Source organism: Prionailurus viverrinus, chromosome D4, assembly GCF_022837055.1.
Source record: "Prionailurus viverrinus isolate Anna chromosome D4, UM_Priviv_1.0, whole genome shotgun sequence".
NCBI lineage: Eukaryota > Metazoa > Chordata > Mammalia > Carnivora > Felidae > Prionailurus > Prionailurus viverrinus.
In genome coordinates this window covers 47,134,370-47,156,262 of record NC_062573.1, presented here as the reverse complement: position 1 = coordinate 47,156,262, position 21,893 = coordinate 47,134,370, and the positions used below count along the sequence as shown (strand labels likewise).

At 37.4% G+C, this 21,893-nt stretch overlaps 1 protein-coding gene across 11 annotated transcripts in view; it reads left to right on the top strand.

Moving 5' to 3' along the window:
• The window catches only part of CCDC171 (coiled-coil domain containing 171), a 351,008-nt gene that overhangs the window by 136,388 nt on the left and 192,727 nt on the right, over positions 1-21,893 (top strand). For all 11 annotated transcript variants that reach the window (XM_047831056.1, XM_047831053.1, XM_047831052.1 and 8 more), the window contains 2 exons: positions 8,684-9,191; positions 10,534-10,650. In XM_047831056.1, coding sequence (XP_047687012.1) covers positions 8,684-9,191; positions 10,534-10,650 — 625 coding nt within the window. The remainder of the gene's footprint in view (positions 1-8,683; positions 9,192-10,533; positions 10,651-21,893) is intronic.

Here is a 21,893-nt window from a genome sequence, read left to right as displayed (position 1 = left end):
TACATGCCCTTACTGAGTTTGCTTTTGTAATCTTAGTATTTCTGTTCTTATAGCTTTTCTTTCTGAAAAAGCTGGACTTACTGGCATAGCAGCATCCTTAGTAAAAGTAAAGGTTTTTTTCCCTATCAGTTAAGTATGGTTAGCCTTGATGTAATATTTATTGTAAACACTTTAGGTTTGTTTGACATTTTAGTAAAATCCTCTTATATCACAAAATTAAAGAGTACCTTTGGCAGGAAATCTGGGTTAGTGTTATTAGATGTTGAAACTTTTTTTTCTTTTTAATTGAATTCCAAAAATAGTCAGAGCTCAGCTTGTTTATATTATTGGAGGTGATAGGTTATACATGCCTGCCTGGAATGGCTCACAGGGAATTAGTTCGACCCTGTCCTGGACACAGGAGGCATTGATGGACTGAGTTGGCGTGAAGGGGGCACCTCTAACGAAATATTTCCAATAATTTCATTAACACAAAAATATCTGCTTTTCAAATAATTGCTTTAGAAATTGTTTTTTTTCTTTTAAAAAAAATTGTGGTTTTACATTTATTTATTTTTGAGAGACAGAGAGAGACAGAGCCCAAGTGGGGGAGGGGCACAGAGAGAAGGAGACACAGAGTCTGAAGCAGGCTCCAGGCTCCGAGCTGACAGCTCAGAGCCCGATGCCGGGCTCGAACCCACAAACCGTGAGATCATGACCCGAGCCAGAGTTGGACGCTCAACCGACTGAGCCTCCCAGGTGCCCCTAGAAATTGTTTTTCTTAAAAAGGCTATGAATTGAATTTGCCTAATGCTCAATAGATTTTTCAACATTTTTTCCTAACTTTGCATGCCTCCTCTGACTCGAGCCTTACCACAACCATGCGAGATAGGTCATTTAAGAATCATTTCTAGTTTGCACATGGAGAAACTAAGGTTCAGAGAACTGATGCCACTTATGTGTTTAGCGAGAAAGTTCTAGAGCTGGGATTAGAATGGAGGTAACAGATGTAAACTATTCAGCCTCTTGCTTGGCATTCAGAAATTGCAAAGTGAATGTTATGTGCTATTTTTTTTTTTTTAATTTTCAGTCTTTTTAAAAATGTTTATTTTTTTGGTGGGGGGAGGGGCAGAGAGAGAGGGAGACAGAGGATCTATCTGAAGTGAGCTCTGTGCTGACAGCAGAGAGCCTGACATGGGGCCCGAATTCATGAATGATGACATCATGACCTGAGTTGAAGTCAGATGCTCAGCCAACTGAGCCACCCAGATGCCCCTGTCCTGTTTTAATATATTGTCACCATCCTTATCTTCCTGTCCTTTTTGTGTTATGCTACGGTACTGTTTCTTTTAGAAATATATGCTGTTTTGTCTGTCAAGTAATACCTGAAAATAGGTCCAGTGGCAGATCAATTTCATATTTCTTGAACTTGCATTTCCAAGTGAGTCTTGATTAATTAATGATCAAACATGATAATTATGGTGACACCCTGTCAGCTGTCCACAGATGCTAGTTCCCTTATGTCTTATTTCTCTCAGAGTTCCTTTTGTCTGAGAGACTGAGTTTTTCTTACATTATATTGCAAAATTGCTGTTATAGGTAAGAGTATCAAGACAACTTTTACATAATGTATTTAATATTAACAAAAATATATCTTACGTGGTATATACCACATACAGAGGGCACTGTGTTTAATACTGTGGTACTAACAAAGAGATATAACACTTAGTTCTTTCTTCAAAAACTGTCAAATATAATTGGGAAGTCATCATATGAACACATGAGAAATTCAAGAATATAAGGTTGATCACAGCAACTGTGTTTAATTAATTCCCAAGAGAATGCTATAAACTTAGAAGAGGAGGTGGTCACAGTTTGAACTATTTAAAGAGAAGACTGGAGCCAACCTGGACACCGTGGCCGGGGTCTGAAAACCCGGAAGGAAGATCTGAGGCAGATCAGAACTGAGGGGTAGTGCTGACTTACCAACAGTCTGAGGCAGTATCTTTTAACAATTGACAAATGAAGCATCTTGCCCATGTTGACACGTTCATTCTCAGTCTAATGATAAGGAGAACTTTGTTCTTTTGAAGGTTTGGCTTATCCAAAGGGCATTTTGTAGTTTGTACTGCTTTAGATACAAGAGTAAACACAGGCACATAGCACTTTGGCACATAATATTTTTGCCAGGCTACACTTACAAATGAAGATCGTGTTTTTAAGTAAAGTAAATAATCATTATGGGATTTGAGTATATTTATATTATATGTTATAATATATATAATGTATATAATATATTATATGTATATTATATTACATATTATATATATAATATATATATATAAAATATATAATATATATAAAGTCCAGACAGTAGAATTTCTAGGTCATATGGTAAACTGAGCTATTTGTAAAAGCTGATGCATCATTTTAACATCTCCACCAGTAATGTATGAGGCTTCCATTTTCTTCACTAAATGTGCATTATTTTTAACAGAGAAGCATTTACATCATAGGATAAGCAGGTGAATTTATTCATTTTGCAATATTACCATTTCATAAAAAGACAAGGTATGCGGTCTATAAAAATAAGAGAGTTTTAATGAAGTCCTTTGATGTCTATGTGTCATCGAATGCCCAGTGTGCATTTTGTCTTTTGCCAGTAATAAAGTCCTTTGATGTCTATGTGTCATCAAATGTCCAGTGTGCATTTTGTCTTTTGCCAACATAAAGAATAAGAACGCAGGAAGCAAAAGTGATAAAAAAAGAATTTTATTCCCTAGGGAAGTATCTAATTTCTGGTCCAAAGTCTCAAAGTTCATGGAACCCTGTAAGGCATCCCACAGAGCCTGTGTGCTTCAGGAAGTAGGTGCGTGATTAGGCAAAAGAGGTATCTCCCCCCCCCCCTTTTGGATGCACTTTGAATTTATCAGACAGTAGAGGAAAACTAGTGAAACTATATCGTATTTTTGATATGCCAAAGAAATCTATGTAAAAGATATCCATACTATATTTGCAAGTTTTTTTTAATTCTTCAAGATAAGAGTGTTGTTTTGGAGGAATTTGCAAATATTATTTTTGAAACTAAACACACTAAGGAGCAGCTTATTTCAGTCCTAGGAATGCTTTTGTCCCATTTGAAGGCGATATTCCTAATGTTTGCTTTAAAAATATTGGCCTTCAATCTCCTTGGGTAAAGAACATAAGATTTTTTTAAGGGAAAAATTGCTCTTACGGCTGTTTCCATTGTTATCATCAAACAAGCTTTGTTCTTCAAGAATAATTCACAGTAAATAATGCAGCACCTTTGAAGATCCCTGTGGAATATCAGAATTAATTTTAAAGCAGAATTCTGACATGTTGATAAGTTCCAAATTATATTTAGAAATGATATCTTTTTTTCAGATTATATTTTTCTTCTCCTTACATTTATAAAGCTTTTTATTCGTTGGGTATTTAGTCAGTGCCTATTATGGGCAAAAAAAAACTGTGGTAAACACCAAGGAACATCTTATAAAGGATTATTTAATTTGTTCAATATTTAGTAAATTCCTACAGGGTATAGAGCACTGTAAATAGAATATTTACTGCAGTAAATACTTCCTGGCCTCCAGGAACTAGCATTCTATTGCATTTGAGGGAGAACAGATATGCATACATGAAATAAGTAAGTAGCAGTGTCAGAATTAAATGTGTGAGTCATATAATTAAGTTCAGAGAAGGTCAAGGTCAGCATGAGTGAGAATTATAGGAAAAGGTGTCATGGAATAGATAGACCCTGAAATGGGCTCTGATGATTGCTAGGATTTGAATAGTGTTAGGCGAGTTGGAAAGGAAAAGACCTGGGAATGCTAGACAGCATTGGTTAAATTGTGAAGAGTGGTGAGGTTTGTGTCTGGATAGTAAAGAAGCAGACCGTTCTCCCTTTATCATCAGGGTGAGGATTGTGGGAGAAGGTGAAGCCTTTACAGCAGAAGGCATGTGGGAGTGTTGTGACTTGAGGAGGGAACCTTGGTTCAGGAAGGACAAAGATGTTAAACAATAGGATCGGATGGACATAATCTGATAGCGGCATGGAAGGGGGCATGAATGGTTGGTGGTGAATAGCTGGAAGTAGGATGCGTAGCAGTAGATATGGATCAGGGTGTATTTTATAGGTAAACCCAACAGTGCTTGCTGATGGCTTTGATTTGGGACGGTGGAGGATAAGGTGAAAGGAGGAACTAAAACCAACTGCAAAGTTTTTGACTTGAACAATTCGGTAGATGTTGGTGCCATGTATTGACATAAAGAGGGCTATCATGAACACGTTTAGGAGGCAAGTCAATAGTACTGGACTGGATACTTTAGCTTGAGATGGCTGTGAGGTAGCTAAGTGGAGATGCTTACCGGGAAGTCAGATCTGTGGTTCTAGATTTGAGTGGAGACAGCAGGGATGCAGAAATGTAATTGTTAAGAAATGAACAAAACTTGCATTAAGTATTAATGTTATTGAGGATTTTGTGTGGCTAACTTAATATTTGTCGATAAGAGCTCTAAAACTCTGGGGCGCCTGGGTGGCGCAGTCGGTTAAGCGTCGGACTTCAGCCAGGTCACGATCTCGCGGTCTGGGAGTTCGAGCCCCACGTCGGGCTCTGGGCTGATGGCTCAGAGCCTGGAGCCTGTTTCCGATTCTGTGTCTCCCTCTCTCTCTGACCCTCCCCCGTTCATGCTCTGTCTCTCTCTGTCCCAAAAATAAATAAACGTTGAAAAAAAATTTTTGAAACTTTAAATGTTTAACTTCATTATTTTAAAATCTTTAATTCACCCTGCTAATAAGTTCTAGTTATCTAGTTGAATATTGGTCTGGTTGATTTTTTTAAAAAATAACAATCGATACTAGGTGTCTTGATTATAATTACTTAAACCAAGAATGGCTGGGGACAGCAGATGGTTATTAGACAATTACATAGTCTTTTGAGTTTGTTTATTTTTATTTATAAGCAGACTTCACACATATTCTTAGTCTTATTTTTACTGTTTCAGCAATCTGTGAATGGCATCTGAGTCTCTGAGAAATCATGAAGCGTGGTAGTAATTAATATTAATCACTTAATTAAGCACTTTTAAATATACAATCGCTACAAATGATCAAAATTTGGGGGCCATAGAATGACACGAGGATTTGAAAGACACGAGAATTTAAAAGATTGCTTTAGTACTTTACCACTACTTCTAGCAGGCAGCCTAAAATGAAAACTGGCTGTGTAAGTCTGGAATCCCAATTCTGTTTTTAAGACATTCCAGCTTGTTCCTGGCTTTCTGTCTGTCGAGAGAAGTGGGGTGTTTTGGGTAATGGAGTTCAGGTTTTTATCCATTTCTCTCCACATTTTGGTTACTCTGTCATCCTCATTCCAGGACTGCCTGTTTCTGGCTGCCTTTCTTTTTCTCAACGTTTTTATTTATTTTTTTTGGGACAGAGAGAGACAGAGCATGAACGGGGGAGGGTCAGAGAGAGAGGGAGACACAGAATCGGAAACAGGCTCCAGGCTCTGAGCCATCAGCCCAGAGCCCGACGCGGGGCTTGAACTCCCGGACCGCGAGATCGTGACCTGGCTGAAGTCGGACGCTGAACCGACTGCGCCACCCAGGCGCCCTCTGGCTGCCTTTCTAAAACGCTGTTAGCTTCAATCTGATGCTCTGAAGTAGGCTAGCTGTCTTCGGTAGATCTGTCATGTGCTACAGCTAACTCTTTTCCAGAACAGGCTTGCTTTACTTTCAGCTGTCTTCCCTTTTTTTTTTTTCTTAAATTTTAAAATTTTTATCTAATTTACTTTAAAAATTTTAATTCTGGTATGGTAAATATACTTTCAGCTCTCTGTCAACAACCCATTCGCTTTTGCCCAATGACTTCACATGCTATTTTGAAACATTTAAAATATCATTAGCAGATGTATCTATTCACCATTTGTTTTCGTTCACAGAAGAGTACTTTTTGTTGAAAATACACTTCTGCCTCAGACTTTCAGATCTGTGGCTATGTTCCACCTGGAACCTGATTAGGTTAATGTTTATTTCTACTACCTAGCTGTAACCGGTGTGGCTCTTTTATCTTGGATTGTCTATAATTTTCCTGTTTTCCCCTCTAATTGAACTGGTGGAATTGATTTTGGAGAAAATATGGAATTAGCCTTTGTAAATTCTGTTTGCTCCTCTTGTTCCATCTCCACTTCCGGCAACTTTACTGCTACCCATGGCGGTCTTTATTAGTATTTCTGATTCTCCCATCCATTAGCTAAAGCAGGGCGACTTCCAGGATTTTATGGCTTCTCATGGCTTTCCAGATAGTTTAAATTTCTTAGCTTTATCATCTTTTATCCACCTACTTGTCAGTTTTCCATCATTGTCCTCTTTTCTTCAGGCGTTCTGAATTATTTGTACTTCCTTAGAATACATTATCCTGTTTTCTGGCTCTCACTCTTCCACATACTGGTCTTTCTGCTTTCATTAGCTACAGTGCAGGTCAGCTTTCCCTTTTCTTCAAGGTTGCCTTCTTAAAGGGGTGTCTCACGTCTGCTTCCAAGCAGTCCATCTGGCTAGTGCTTCTCAGAGTTTCTTGCTTCTTTCAGCTACTCCCAATGGGACACCATGTCCTTTACAAGTGTCTTTGCATGGAGCTCTGGGACACAGTCCCGGTGATGAAATACTGCTACCACCGCTTGGCCATGGGTGGAGATGTGGTTGGGGGCAAGCCACAATTCCTTTATTTCCCTATTCCTTTCTTTTTCACAGTAGTACCACAGATATGGCTGGTTCAGACTTTAGAGAAGAGTCGGAGTAAATAAAGACAATTATAGTATAGAAACATTTTTTTAAGCATTTTTTAAGGTTATTTATTTTGAGAGAGAGAGAGAGAGAGAGAGAGAGAGAGAGAGAGCGAGCACATGGGAGGGGCAGAGAGAGAGGAAGAGAGAGAGAGAATCCCAAGCAGGCTCTGCACTGCCAGCACAGAGCCCAACGCAGGGCTCAATCTCATGAGCCATGAGATCATGACTGGAGTGGAAATCAAGAGTCGAACCCTTAACTGACCGAACCACCCAGGAGCCCCTGCAGTATAGAAACATTTAAAACCCTGTCTAAAATACAGTGTTTCTCCTGCCCAAAGGAAGGCATCCAAGAAGTTGAATCCTTCAGAGAGTGGCTTCTTGTGTACTTCTTTAATTCATTTGTGCTCAGGACTGTACCTCTGAGGGCCTTCTTCTACTCACCGTGCACTTATTGGGAATCTCATCCGCTAGCCTTGGGGTTGGATTTAGTACAAGAGTTACTTTCCTTAGCAGTATATTTCCACAAGTTTGAATTCTTTTGGCTACCGCCTACCATCGTTGTCCATGGTAGGCTTTGACAACAAATCTTGTGGAGTCATCAAGGGTTTGTGTGATTTTCTCCAACTCGGATCATTAAATTATTTTAGGGTAGCACTATTTTTTTTTTAATTCTTTCTATTACATACCTCACCACCACTTGTCCTTTGTCATTATCCCTCCAAAAGCCTGTCAATATCATTTTGTGCAAACTCCCTTTTGGGTACCTCTGACAGTCTGGCATAGTTTGATAGTAGCATTACACCACAGTAATTGATTTGCTTGTCTGTTTTCCTAGCACATGGAATTTAGTGGCTAGTCAATAAATGTTTATTGAATGATAAATGAATCAGTAAAGGAAATTGGGATCTGTTATCTTCTGAAATTTACTCTACCTCAGCAGTTCCTTAATGATCAGGCATAAGATTTCATAGAGAACTATTTTATTTTCTAGCAATTAAAATATGTTGTCCATAGTTAAAATTTCTTGGTGTTTCAAATTGTTTTGGATTGCAAATTCCTTGATGAGGGAAAAAGGATCAGAGAGATGCTGAGGCCCAGCTCACAGTTAGTTATCTCCTCCCACCATTGGGGCTGTGCTTTGTTCAGTCTGCTGTCTCAGGAAGGTAAGAAAGAGCTGAAATGAGAGATTTTAACCCGAGAATCAGTCCCCCCTCACCCAGTAAATGGCAGACAGTCAAGTGCTATTTGTTATATTGTTGATTTAACCCTTTGCTTATTCTGGCAAAAAGTAAAGTCTTTTCACATATAGGAAAACCTCTACTGCTGATGTAATTTGTTTAAAAAGCAGGAAATAAAAGTGAGGAATGGAAGAGGAGAAATTCTTTTTTCTAAATATGTGTATTTCTGCATAGGTGTATGGGAAATTCATGAAGTACTTTTAGAGTTATGTGTTCTATGTTATGTAAAGTTTCTGTGTAAGAGGATTTAAAAATCAACATGCACATTTAGGGGCGCCTGCGTGGCTCAGCCGGTTAAGTGTTCGACCTCAGCTCAGGTCATGATTGCACAGTTTGTGGGTTTGAGCCCCTCATTGGGCTCTGTGCTGACAGCTCAGAGTCTGGAGCCCGCTTCAGATTCTGTGTCTCCCCCTCTCTCTGCCCCTACCCCGCTCATGCTCTGCCTCTCTCTCAAAAATAAGTAAATGTTAAAAAAAATGTTTAGATCAACATGCGCATTTAGATCTAACCTGTTGCTCCATCATACATATTTTTTGGATATTTAGAACATGGGTCTTTTGAGGAAGAATTAGTTGTCAGCAAAAGTTTGTTTTCTTTCTACAAAGAGGAAGTAATAAAATGCCTAGTTGTTTAAAATATTTTATTCGACTTCTCTTATAGAAATTTCAAGAAATTGCTGAAAAAAATATGGAAAAGTTGAACCGTATTGAGAAGTCACACGAACAGATGGTTCTCGAAAATTCACGCTTCAAAACTGTGTTATCACAGACTCAAAGGGAACAAGCATCCTTGCTGGCAGCCTGTGCATTGATGGCCGGTGCCTTATATCCTCTCTATAGCCGGTCATGTGCCTTATCGACACAGAGAGATTTTCTCCAGGAGCAGTTCAACACCTTTGAGTTGTTCAAACTGGAAGTCAGAACTCTAGCCCAGGCTTTGTCAAGCGTAGAGGAAAAGAAGCAAGAGGAAGCTAAGATGAAGAAAAGGCCATTCAAAGGACTGATGATACGTGTATTCCGGAAAGGTGTAATTGCAATTTTGGCAGCAAATAGGCTCAAGATTTTGGGCCAATCGTGTGCCTCTCTTTTTACCTGGATGGAGAGCTTCAAAGAAGGCATAGGCATGTTGGTGTGTACAGGAGAGCCCAAAGACAAGCATAAATTTCCAAGTAAGATAATTTAAGCTTTTTAAAATCTAAGTTGAGTGTAAGGACATACAATGTGACCAGGCTTAGCCATGTGTGTAAAAACTTGAAAAATCATTTAATATGTCAACTCACGTAACATAGTCTCTCATGTGTTGTAGATATGTGTGTGGGTATGGAGAAATGTATGTTTATGTATAAATTAGGTTTTGATTTTTTGTTATAAACATTAAAATTTAAAGAAAGTGGCAAATATAATTTCAACTTTGCCTAGCTTTATGTGTGTGTGTGTGTGTGTGTGTGTGTGTGTGTGTATATATGTATATATATGTGTATATATATACATATATATATATAGTCAGCTTTATCATATTTGAATGCTCTTTTCACCATAAGGTGGAGAGTTTATATAGTGATTTTTCAATTAAGTCGATCCAGAGACTCTCCCCTATTTAAAATTAATTAGCAGTATAATTTATTTTTACTTTCTATGAGTCAGTATAAAATGATCAGAGTTAAAAATCTATTGAGGAATTGAATGGAAATGAGACAGATGTAAATTTTCCAGTTAACTTTTTAAATTTATTTTTATTTTTATTTTTCAACGTTTATTTATTTTTGGGACAGAGAGAGACAGAGCATGAACGGGGGAGGGGCAGAGAGAGAGGGAGACACAGAATCGGAAACAGGCTCCAGGCTCTGAGCCATCAGCCCAGAGCCTGATGCGGGGCTCGAACTCATGGACCGTGAGATCGTGACCTGGCTGAAGTCCGACGCTTAACCGACTGCGCCACCCAGGCGCCCCACCAGTTAACTTTTTTTTTAAAAAGTTTCACTATTCTGAGGAAATAGTGATTTCAATTTTTAACTTTAAAAATCAAGCTATTAAGGGGGCACCTGGGTGGCTCAGTCAGTTAAGCTTCCGACTTCGGCTCAGGCCATGATCTTGCAGTTCAGGAGTTGGGGCCCCGTGTCCAGTTCTGTGCTGACAGCTCAGAGCCTGGAACCTGCTTCAGATTTTGTGTCTACCCCCCTCTCTGCCCCTCTCTCGCTCATGCTCTCTCTCTCTTTCTCTCTCAAAAATAAATAAACATTAAAAAAAGTTTTTTAAATAAAAAAATCAAGCTGCTAAGTAATATAAGTAGAACTAAAGAAAAAATTATTCTCTTTTTTTTGACATCACTTAATTTATATATATAAATAAATTGTCAGTCAAATCTAACATTTCTTGTAGACTTTTCCACACTAGACAAAGTTCTGCGTACAAGTTTTGGTCTATTTCCTAAATAGCCAAACATTGCTGTGAATTTTAAACATGGATTTTAAAAGTTTGTAACATCGCATAATGGATCTTCTTTATTTGTAGGGCACCAAAAGGAGCAGTTACGTTGTTTGCAAGCACTTAGTTGGCTTACCAGTTCTGACCTTCTGGCTGCAATCATCACTTCTATGGCCGAGTTACAGGAAGTCATTAGTAAAACAGGTACGATTCCCTCTTTTAGGTCCTTGCAAATGTCTAGAAATGCTTTACAGTTCAAATTTTAATAAACCATCTAGGAAGAAAATATATTTGTTTTCATCTTTCTTCATTCAGGTACAGAGAGATTATTAAATCTCTATTTGATGATGGAGAGAATTAATGTAAATTTTGGTGGGTAATTTTGTCTTAATTTATAGGGAAATTAAATGACATTTCTTGGTGAATGTATCCACCTTATTTTTTCCTTTTAGGATCTGACATTCCAAAGGAAATCTCATCATTAACTTTTTTTTTTTTTTATGAATACTGGGAATGTTCTTGCAAATGTTTTAGTCTTCTTTCATTTCTATTTCTAGCTATACATTTTAGAAGTTTGAGGAATAACTGAACCAGTAGAAAACTTCTCGTTGGTGATATGTTTTTATTTTTCCTAATTAATTTTCAATAGAGTTAATTTGAGTAGTCTGTTTCTACCAGGTGTGGAACCACCTATAATCAGTGATTTCCGAAGGTCTAAAAATCAGTTTACTGGGGCATCTGGGTGGCTCAGTCAGTTAAGTGTCTGAATTTGGCTCAGGTCATGATCTTGCTGTTCTGGAGTTCGAGCCCTGCATCAGGCTCTGTGCTGACAGCTCAGAGCTTGGAGCCTGTTTCAGATTCTGTGTCTTCCTCTCTCTCTCTCTCTGCTGCTCCCCTGCTCATATTCTGTTTCTCTGTCTCAAAAATAAGTAAACATTATAAATAAATAAATAAATAAATAAATAAATAAATAAATAATTTTTTAATGACTCAGATTGCAGGATATGTTTGTATGAAAAGTTCAATGAAAACTAATTTCTCAAGAATAACATACACCTACCTACTGGTTAAGCTATGTCATTGGACTAATTATGGCCATTTCAGACACATTAATAGTAAAAATAATATAATGGATTTGATAATACTTGCCTGCCTTGTGGAATGTTGTAAGCATTCATGAAGTAATAATTTGGGATGTAGTTTAATTCTTTAGACAACTCTGCTATATACATATAGATCATTTCTTGTGATTTCTGATAACTAAATCTATGTTCTTATAGTGGGAAACTTATGATGCAAAGATTAATTTTAGGTTGTGGCCCGTTGATGTTGGTAAGCAATATTCATCTCTAGTATTTTGGCAAAACGTCAATGTACTGGGTTTGAAGTCTGAAATAAAACTCTAAATAAAATGTATTTTAAGAATGTTTGCATTATAACTTAAGAGGAAAATTAACATTCTTGAGAGAACTTAATGAAAGTTATTGGAGTTAGTTTGAAAAACAGATTATTTGTGTTCATCATATTCTTGTAGGTGTGTGAACACTTAACATAGATTGGTTTCTTAAGCTACAATCCTGTGTATATTACTTTATTTATTTATTTTTTCTTTTCACTGTGCTATATATCTTCAGGAGATGAAAGAAACATATATGACTTGGATCTGGACATCTAGAAAATATACATAATGATTATAGAACAAGATTGGCAATTCGTGAATAACTTTAGGCAGAAAGTAATCAAGATTGAATGAGGAAATACTGGCTTTAAATGTAAGAATCCAAGATAGGTACAGTGTAGTGGGGGCTTACTAGTATTGGGAAGGCCTCAGGGAGCCTTAACGGAAGGCCTTCGCTGGGCCTAGATAGAAGGATAGATAAGTTACATAGGAGGGACAGCATCCAAATGGAGGGCAGAGCCTGAGCAGAAATGCAGAGGTGGGAGTAGGCACAGAATGGGAAGAGGGACATTGAGGAGATGGAATGAAAATCCATGCCTAGCATATCTGGCTTATACATGGTGATTACTAAAATGTATTTTCTGTTATAACTATATTGGAGAATCGTGGGAGAAAAGGTGGAACATTGGCATGCGATCAGATTATAGAGACTTTGTAAAACTAGACAGTGATCTCCCTGAGCACATTTTCCAAAAGTGGACCCTTGTAATATCTTAAAGTTAAGATATTGACACAATGATTATTTGAGACTCTAATAAAAATATGTGTAGGTAAGACTTATCAAGGAGAAGGTAGACCGAGAATGGTGTGTCTTTAAATGCTTGCCTCCCTCCAGGAACAGAGCTGCCTTGTTAGAATCTGGTTGTACCTCTAATGGCTTGAGAAAAGAGCAAGTTCAGGGAAACTCATCTTTAGGGAAGCCTTTAAATGTTGTTGGCTAAAGAACACTAAGTAGTTAGGGAAGAGTTAAGTGATAGTTGCTTAGAGGGGGAGAATAATTGATGTATTGAAATCCTGAAGAGTATAGGGAAGAATATGGTTGGACAGGTAAACAATTGAGTTGTTACTGGACTAGTACAAAAATGATCAGTGTGTTCCTTTTGCAGAGGCGACTTGACAAGCTGGGCTCATAGAATAATTCATTCAAAATATGATGACCAGTTAACGCATTACCTTTTCCAGGTAATGTGTTTTCATTTTCATGGGTATCCTAGTAGTAGAAATTTCCTGATACTTTAGCAGAAAGGATGGGAAAATATTTTCAGACACTTAAAGTACATGAGAGGTTATTAACAGATAATAGTGAGGGTAATAAATGTAAAGCTGTAACAGCTTACATAGTCATGTTGGGTTTATAATTGAAGTGTACAAATAACCTAAATATATGATAAGCATTAGCATATAGCAGAAAGAGCATTAGCTTTGTACCAGGCGGATTTGATTTTGTTTGCAGCTCTGCTAGTTATTAGTTGTGTGAAACTGGGCAAGTTACTTTGTTACTAGACCTCAGGCTCTTTACCTAGAAATGGAGATAGTACTATCTTCCTGGTTTTTATGAGGATTTAATGAGATAACCCTTGTTGAACATTTTGTAACAGTACCTAGCATATAGTGGGCGCTAAAAAAACCTGTTTCCTTACAACCCATCTCATCATGAAAGTAGTGTATCACATTCCTGAATGTAGTACACACGTCTGCCTGTATGCATTTTTAGACAACTAATTATTTTCTATTGCTATGTGTTATTCCGATCTGTTTTATTCCTCTCTGCCTCTTTGCCTTTCTGTCTGCCCACCCTTCATTTCTTCTTCTTACCCTCCCTTCTTCCTTCCTACCACCTGCTCATCCATCTACTAACAGGCTAACAAATGATATAAATGTTACCATAAGCTACATACTGTTTTATATTTGCATTTAAAAAAATTATTTTGAGAGGTGCCTGGGTGACTCAGTCGGTTACATGTCAGACTCTTGATTTCTGCTCAGGTCATGACCTCACAGTTTGCGAGTTCGAGCCCCACACTGGGCTCTGCGCTGACAATGTGGAGCCTGCTTGGGATTCTCTCTCCCTCCGTCTCTGCCCCTCCCGCTCTCGCTCTCTCTCTCTCTGTCTCTCAAAATAAATAAATGAGCTTAAAAAATGATTTTGAAATAGTTTTAATCTTACAGAATAGTTGCAAATACACAATAGAGACTCTTTTTGCTGAATGATTTGAGAGCAAGTAGCTGACATGATGCCCATTACTTTCTCATATTTTAGCATGTATTTCAGGCAAGACATTCTTCCTCATAACCAGAGGGCTGTGATCAACGTCAGGAAACCATTCAGATCCCCTTTGACTTACCCTAGTTGTCCCAACCATGTCTTTTATAGCAAAAGGATCTGGTTTCGAATTATGCGTTGCATTAAGTGACGTTTCTTTAATCTCCCTCAGCTTGGAAAAGTTCCTCAGTCTTTCCTTGACCATCATATTCTTGAAGATTACAGACTGATTTTTGTAAAATACCTTTCAGTTTTGATCTGTTTGATGTTTCCTCATGATTCGATTCAGTTCATGCAATTTTGGCAAGAAAATCACAGAAATGATGCCGTGTTTCACTTATGGCATGCTATAATAGCTTTAGCTTAAAAGAAGTCATGCTTTTGAAGGATTTTCTCCATTTCTATTAATATTCTTCTAGGGAATGATTATATACATGTATATATGTGTTTATTATATATTATATAAATGTTCATATATATACATATATACATACATATATACACACACATAAATATATGTTTACTTATATTTGAGAGAGAGAGAGAGAGAGAGAGGCAGAGCACAAGCAGAGGAGTGGCAGTGAGAGAGAGAGGGAGACACAGAATCCGAAGCAGGCTCCAGGCTCTGAGCTGTCAGCAGAGAGCCCGATGCAGGGCTTGAACCCACAGACCATGAGATCATGACCTGAACCACCCAGGTGTCCCTGGGGAATTATTTTTAATGTTTGGGTAATATTTATCAGTTGAGCATTTCATAATTTGTTTAACGAATTCATAATAGGATCTTTTCATCGCAGGACAGTTATCAGGAATATGAGTTCAGCTTTGATTTGTAATTGATTCATTGTCTCTTGGATCACCTAATATTATGAGTAGTATCTTAATTCTTTCAACCAAGTGGGATATTGAGATGGCAAAATCTTGGTAAAGTTTATTAAGGAAATAATCTGAAAATCCTGAACTGAAAAAAAGTTATTTCTTAGAGCCATATTTTTTCTTTTCTGTTCCTTCCTTCTTTCATTTTCTTGTTTTGAAGAACTTGCTGAAAATTTAAATCATTTTACATGTCAAGACTACATATTGATGGCATCAGTCACTTTTTTTTTAAGCCTGAGGAAAACGGGTACTGTGTGTCAATATCAAGTAGTAGTTTTTAAATATATTTAATAGTAACTGCGTCACTTCTTGTATTATCTTTGTTCCAAGGTAAAAAAAAAGTATATTATTCTTTTTAAAAATACTCTTTTTAGGTACCTATCTTTTTAGAGTAAGTTCTGAATTATACACATACTGTTAATTATATAGGAGAGAAAAATTTTACCGAAGAGGGAAAATTAAACACTTAGGGTACATAGTAGAGTATGAATTAAGAACTTGGGCTCTAGATTCGAATCTGGGTCCCATTGCTTAACTTTGTGTGTGACATTGGGAAAGGTACTCGATCCCTTTCGGCCTCAATGTCTTCCCCTCTTCCCCTGTGGAATTGGGCTAAGAAGAGTTCCTCAGTTATAGAGTTATTAGGTGTGAATGTAACCTTCTCAGCCAAATCTCTTGTATATGTAATCGCCAGCCAAATGTTTATTGTTTTACCTGTCTTTTTGTGTTCTGATATCTCACACGAACTGGTATATCACTTTATGCCTCTCATGAAACGGGAAGTTCAAGAGCGATAAGCTTGAATTCACTGCTCAGAAAGTGCTAAGGGTGGCTGCTCCTGCTACCTTCTTAACTTTGAGGATGTATTTACAGGCAGTGGGCAGAGACCCCAGTTTCTAGTTTGCCTCTGTAAATACTGGACAGGTGGCAACCTTCTTGCTTTCATTAAAGTGTTTGCCCACTTGAGATAAATTACCTCTTCCAGGTATCCAAATGGTGTGCCTGCAAGAGATCATTTACCTCAAACAGGGGAGAACGTTACTTCCACTGAAGAGCTGGGATATCAATCATTATGTGAATGGACTGAAGAACTCTTTAGATAGCTGAACATTTCGTATGTCAGGTCTAGCCTGAATTTCTTTAGAAGCAAGTGCGCTGATTTGCATGGAATAATCTCTGAATAAATAGTAGATGGATATGAATAGTAAGTTCATACATTCTGTTACATATTTCCTCCATAGTTGAATCATAATTATCCAGAAGATAGACGACCCCAGTATACATGCCCCTGCTATGACTACTCAGAAGTTTCTTTCATTGTTACTTTTGAGTTAACTTTGGAGAAGTCATAACAACTCTTTCAGGCAAAACTTAGAAATCTGGGTTGTATTTGGCATAACACTGAGGTTTCACATGTAGGAAGTTCAAAGCAAAATAAAGATATTTCTGTTAATAAGTAGTTATTTTATATATATTTTAAAACTAGGGTTTTATTGATTCCTAAAAAAATAATAAAAAGAGCATTCTTACTTCAAGTGTGGTCTGTGGACCAACAGCATCAGCATTAACGAGGAATATGTTAGAAATGCCTAATCTCAGAACAACAACAAAAAAAGAAATGCATTATCTCAGACTCAACTCCAGAACTATTCAATCAGAATCTACATTTTAATAAGGTCCTCAGATGACTTACATGCACAGTAAAGTTTGAGAAGAAGTAACTTAGAGGGCTTTGTTATTTATACAACTTCAACTTATATCTGAAATTGGAACAAGTACATGTAGAGACTTTTGTATGTATCATTTTTGATACTTCAGTTACAAGTGTCTATTTTGGGGATCCACATTTGATTTATTGAATTTTCTTCTAATTTTTAGATTTTCTTTATTATTATTACCTTAACATGCTCCCTCCCATATTTTTTCAAACATTTTATTATCAAAAATTTCAGGTGCACAGGAAAGATGAAATAATTTTACAGTGGACACATACTTTGTTTTTCAAATTAAAATTTTACTTGCCTATCATAATTTTTAAGAACAAGTTTTGAATGGGTAATTTCTCATTGAGAATGCCGATGACTATGTAAAATTCCAGTGTCACAACTTTCATAGCGTATGTTTGTTAATAATGTTAAAATAGTATACAAAATCAAAATTATTTTAAGAAATATAGGTGAGCCTTCAGCATATTTTGCAATTTATAGGTACTTTGCAGGAAACTTCTAAGAGCCTGAAGCCTTTTCTTAGAAGGGTAGGTTGCGAATCCAGATGCTATCCAACAAAGCAGCATAATTAGTTTTTCAGATATTTGTGAAAGAATGGAGGAAAAAATTTCCTCTCAAATCTATCGTAAAATACTAGATATGCATTTAGAAATGTTATTTTACCACCACCTTGTTCTAGAAGAAAATTATGGCCATTTAAAAGTACCTGTAAAATATGACTGTATGATAATCATTAAAACTTGAGTAAGAGAAAGTGGAAGCAAATTTGAACCAGGAATGGTGTTGAAAAAGCCAGTTATGATGGCCTGCATAGTTGTGTTCAAATTCAGGTCTCAGGATTCAATTGTCAGTGATGTCATTAAAGAAAAACCAGAAATTTAGAAGAAATAAAAATGTCCTTGGACTAAGAATAGATAGGAATTTGTCCTGTAGCTCTTAACCAAAAGGGACATTGTGATAGAGTGACTAACATTCTCAATAATATCAGACATAGAATTCTCTGTCTCTTCTTTTTAAGTCAGACATATTGGGATATGATTTATGTATAATGAAGTTTAATCATTTAGCTGTAAAATTGAATAGATTAAAAAAATGTATATGCTAGAATGTATACTAGAAAATATGTAGAACATTTTCTTTACCTTTTTGGAAGTCACCCCTGCATACTCCTAGCTCAAAGTAGCCACTAGTCTTTTTGCTGTCACTGTAATTTTGTCTTTTCAAGCATTTCATAAAAATGGAGTCATACAATGCAAAGGTGTCCAGCTAAATTGCACCGGCAGAGGGAACAGTCCCCACATTGTTCTTACTTCAGACCCCACCTACAAGAGTTCCTGGGGCCACTTTCACTTCACGCCAGCTGATTATGAGTTAAGGAGCTCCTATGAATTCTCTCAGGTTCCATAATTTGCTAGAAACTCCTAGAACTCAAGAAAGTGCTGTATTTAGGATTACATTTTTATTATAGCCAATAGAAACAATTTAGACCCAAAGGAAGGGATGCATAGGGTAAAGTCTAGGATTCCAGGCATCAAGCTTCCATTGTCCTTGGGACAAGGTAGCCTCCTGCTATCGATTTATGATGGTACATATGGAGTATTACCAACCTGGGAAGCTCACTGGAACTTCAATGTCCAGAATTCTGTTGAGGCTTCAGTATATGAACATGATTATTTGGATTGTTGGCTGTGTTGCTGAACTCAGTCTCCAGCTCCCTCCCCCTCTGTGGAGGTTGAGCTGATGTTACCTTGGCTCAAAGCCCCAACCTCTAATCACATTGTTGGTCTTTCTGACATGGCCAGTCCTTACCTTTAGTCATGTTGTTAGCATAAAGTATGAGATGCCCACCATGAGTCAGCCCATTAATATGAGCTATGAAGTGTGGTCCTGTGGGCCCACCTTGAATAACAAAGACACTCTACTCACAGCAGAAATTCTGAGGTTTTGGAGGCTACCTCCCTGTCATGCTTAAACTCTGTATATCTAGCTTTCTGTGGGTATCCTAAACACACCTCACACTCAGCATGTTCCAAAATTTAATCGTCTTCTTTGTCCCTAAACCCCCTTCTAAATTTTCTGTCTTTGTAATTGGTATGGACATCCACCAAGTAGTCGTTAAAATAGAAACTGGGAGTCGGGGAGCCTGGGTGGCTCAGTCAGTTAAGTGTCTGTTTGTGCTTAGGTCATGATCTCACAGTTTTGTGAGTTTGAGCTCCATGTCAGGCTCTGCGCTGATGGTGTGGAGCCTGCTCGGGGTTCTCTCTCTCTCCCTCTATCTCTGCCCCTCCTCTGCTCATACTGTCTCTGTCTCTCTCAAAATAAATAAACTGAAAAAAAAAGAAACCTGGGAGTCTCCCTAACTTACTCTTATTCTTACTCTTATGCTCTATATTTTACATATTTTATTAGTCTACTTTTTATTCTAGCCTCATCACTAGTGCTTTAGCTCCATATTTTTTGCAGGTGTTCCCCCCTTAGTTTTAAAAAAATTTTTAAATGTTTTTATTAATTTATTTTTGAGACAGAGAAAGACAGAGCATGAGCAGGGGAGGGACAGAGAAAGAGGGAGACACAGAATCTGAAGCAGGCTCCAGGCTCTGAGCTGACAGCACAGAGCCTGACGCAGGGCTCAAACTCACGGAGTGTGAGATCATGACCTGAGCTGAAGTAGGACGCTCAACCGCCTGAGCCATCCAGGCGCCCCACAGGTGTTCCCCTTTTAACCTACTAATGGGTGTCCATTCTTAGATACACTGCCATTCTATCTATCTATCTATCTATCTATCTATCTATCTATCATCTATCTCATATTTAGCAAAGAAATAATTTGGAGGAGGGTTGTAGAAGTAACAAGGAAGTAGCAAGTAGCACGAGTGTATTGTAAACATTTATAAAGCCTTGAAGAGTATGAGGAAATAAATATAAATTTCTTGTAATCTCTAAGAATATGATCAATATTGATGTGTACATCTTTCAAGTTGTTTTGTATGTATTTCAATGTGACTGGATCATTTTGTAGTCATTTTTCATTGTTACCTTTTTCTTATTTTTAATGGCTGTCATACTAATGTCATCTCATTTGCTGTTGTAAGGGTTAAATGAGTTAATGCATGTAAACAGTGCTTGATCTATTGCATATCTTTGGCCTCAGTATCAGCAACAGCATTATTCCTCATTTCTTATTGTATGAATTAACTCTTTGGCAAGGTATAAAAGACCCTTCTTGAACTGATTCTCATCTATTTGTATAGCTTCACCTCCCAGTACTCTCATTAATAAACCTGCAATTTAGCTGAACTGAATTGCTTGTTGTTCCCCAGATGTGAGATGCTCTCTGTCTCCAAATATATGGAAAAAACTATTTTTGCTGCTAAACCTTAGGAGGAGCTTACTACATGGATTATCATATTGGAAATATTGAATAACATCACAGTTTCTATCTCTAAAAGCTACTTTGTAGAAGATGCAGAAGTTTTTTTCTTGTCAGTGTTACTTATATTCATCTTCAGTGAAAACTGAGGGCATAGTGTTATATTACAGTTCCCTATGCAGCTTTCTTATTATTTACGTTGACACAGAGGCAGACGCTAAAGGATATAGATTTATAATTGGGTGACATGTTCCTTAGATAAGAGGTCTTTTAACCTTGGGCTCACAGAACCCTTCTCAAAAGGGTCCATGGTCAGAATTTGGGAGCAGGGATAGGGGTGCGTCAGTGGATTTGGATGGAAAAAATTGCATCTTGTTTCACTAACCACTAACCGAACTTTGACATTTCCTTCAATTATGAGTGGTGATGACAGACTATGCTAATATTAGCTGTACGGTGACTTTGTTACTGATAGAAATCACTGATGTTTTCCCATTGTAATACAGTTGTTGCAGCTATCTCCAGATATAGCCTGTGCTCATCTTTGCTAACCAGTAATCATGAGACCTGTCACATACGTGACATGTAATTGTGGTCTTCTGTGTACACATGGATGCTGGTGCAAGTTTTCTGGATAAGTGTCAGAACAGCTTTGCACCTAATAGTTGCTCATCTATTCAAGTGAGCTTCTATGTTCTTCATGTTTATGTTTTTTCTAGTATTCCCCAAATACAAAATTCTCTGTTATTTCTTTGAAAGAGCAATCTGAAAACACCTGGAAACACTTCAGAACTCTTTCAAAGGAGTTCCTGACACTACTGATGAATTTTATGAAAAAGAAATAATGAAAATGATTCCATATACAAGCATATCAAAAACAATAATATGTTTAGGAATAAATTTAACCGAGGAACAAATTGGTGCAGCCACTCTGGAAAACAGTGTGGAGGTTCCTCAAAAAATTAAAAATAGACCTACCCTATGACCCAGCAATAGCACTGCTAGGAATTTACCCAAGGGATACAGGAGTACTGATGCATAGGGGCACTTGTACCCCAATGTTTATAGCAGCACTCTCAACAATAGCCAAATTATGAAAAGAGCCTAAATGTCCATCAACTGATGAATGGATAAAAAAAATTGTGGTTTATATACACAATGGAGTACTACATGGCAATGAGAAAGAATGAAATATGGCCCTTTGTAGCAACATGGATGGAACTGGAGAGTGTTATGCTAAGTGAAATAAGCCATACAGAGAAAGACCGATACCATATGTTTTCACTCTTATGTGGATCCTGAGAAACTTAACAGAAACCCATGGGGGAGGGGAAGAAAAAAAAAAAAGAGGTTAGAGTGGAAGAGAGCCAAAGCATAAGAGACTGTTAAAAACTGAGAACAAACTGAGGGTTGATGGGGGGTGGGAGGGATGGGAGGGTGGGTGATGGGTATTGAGGAGGGCATGTTTTGGGATGAGCACTGGGTGTTGTATGGAAACCAATTTGACAATAAACTTCATATATTGAAAACAAATACAAAAAAAAAAATTAACCGAGGAAGGGAAGGTCTCTAATCTGAGAGCTAGAAGTTATTGATGAAAGAAATCAAAGAAGACTCAAATAAATGGAAAGGTATCCTGTGCTCATGGGTTAGAAGAATTAATATTGGTGAAATATCCATACTACCAAAAACCATCTACAGATTCAATGTAATCCCTATCGAGATTCCAGTGGCTTTTTTTTTTTAGTAGAA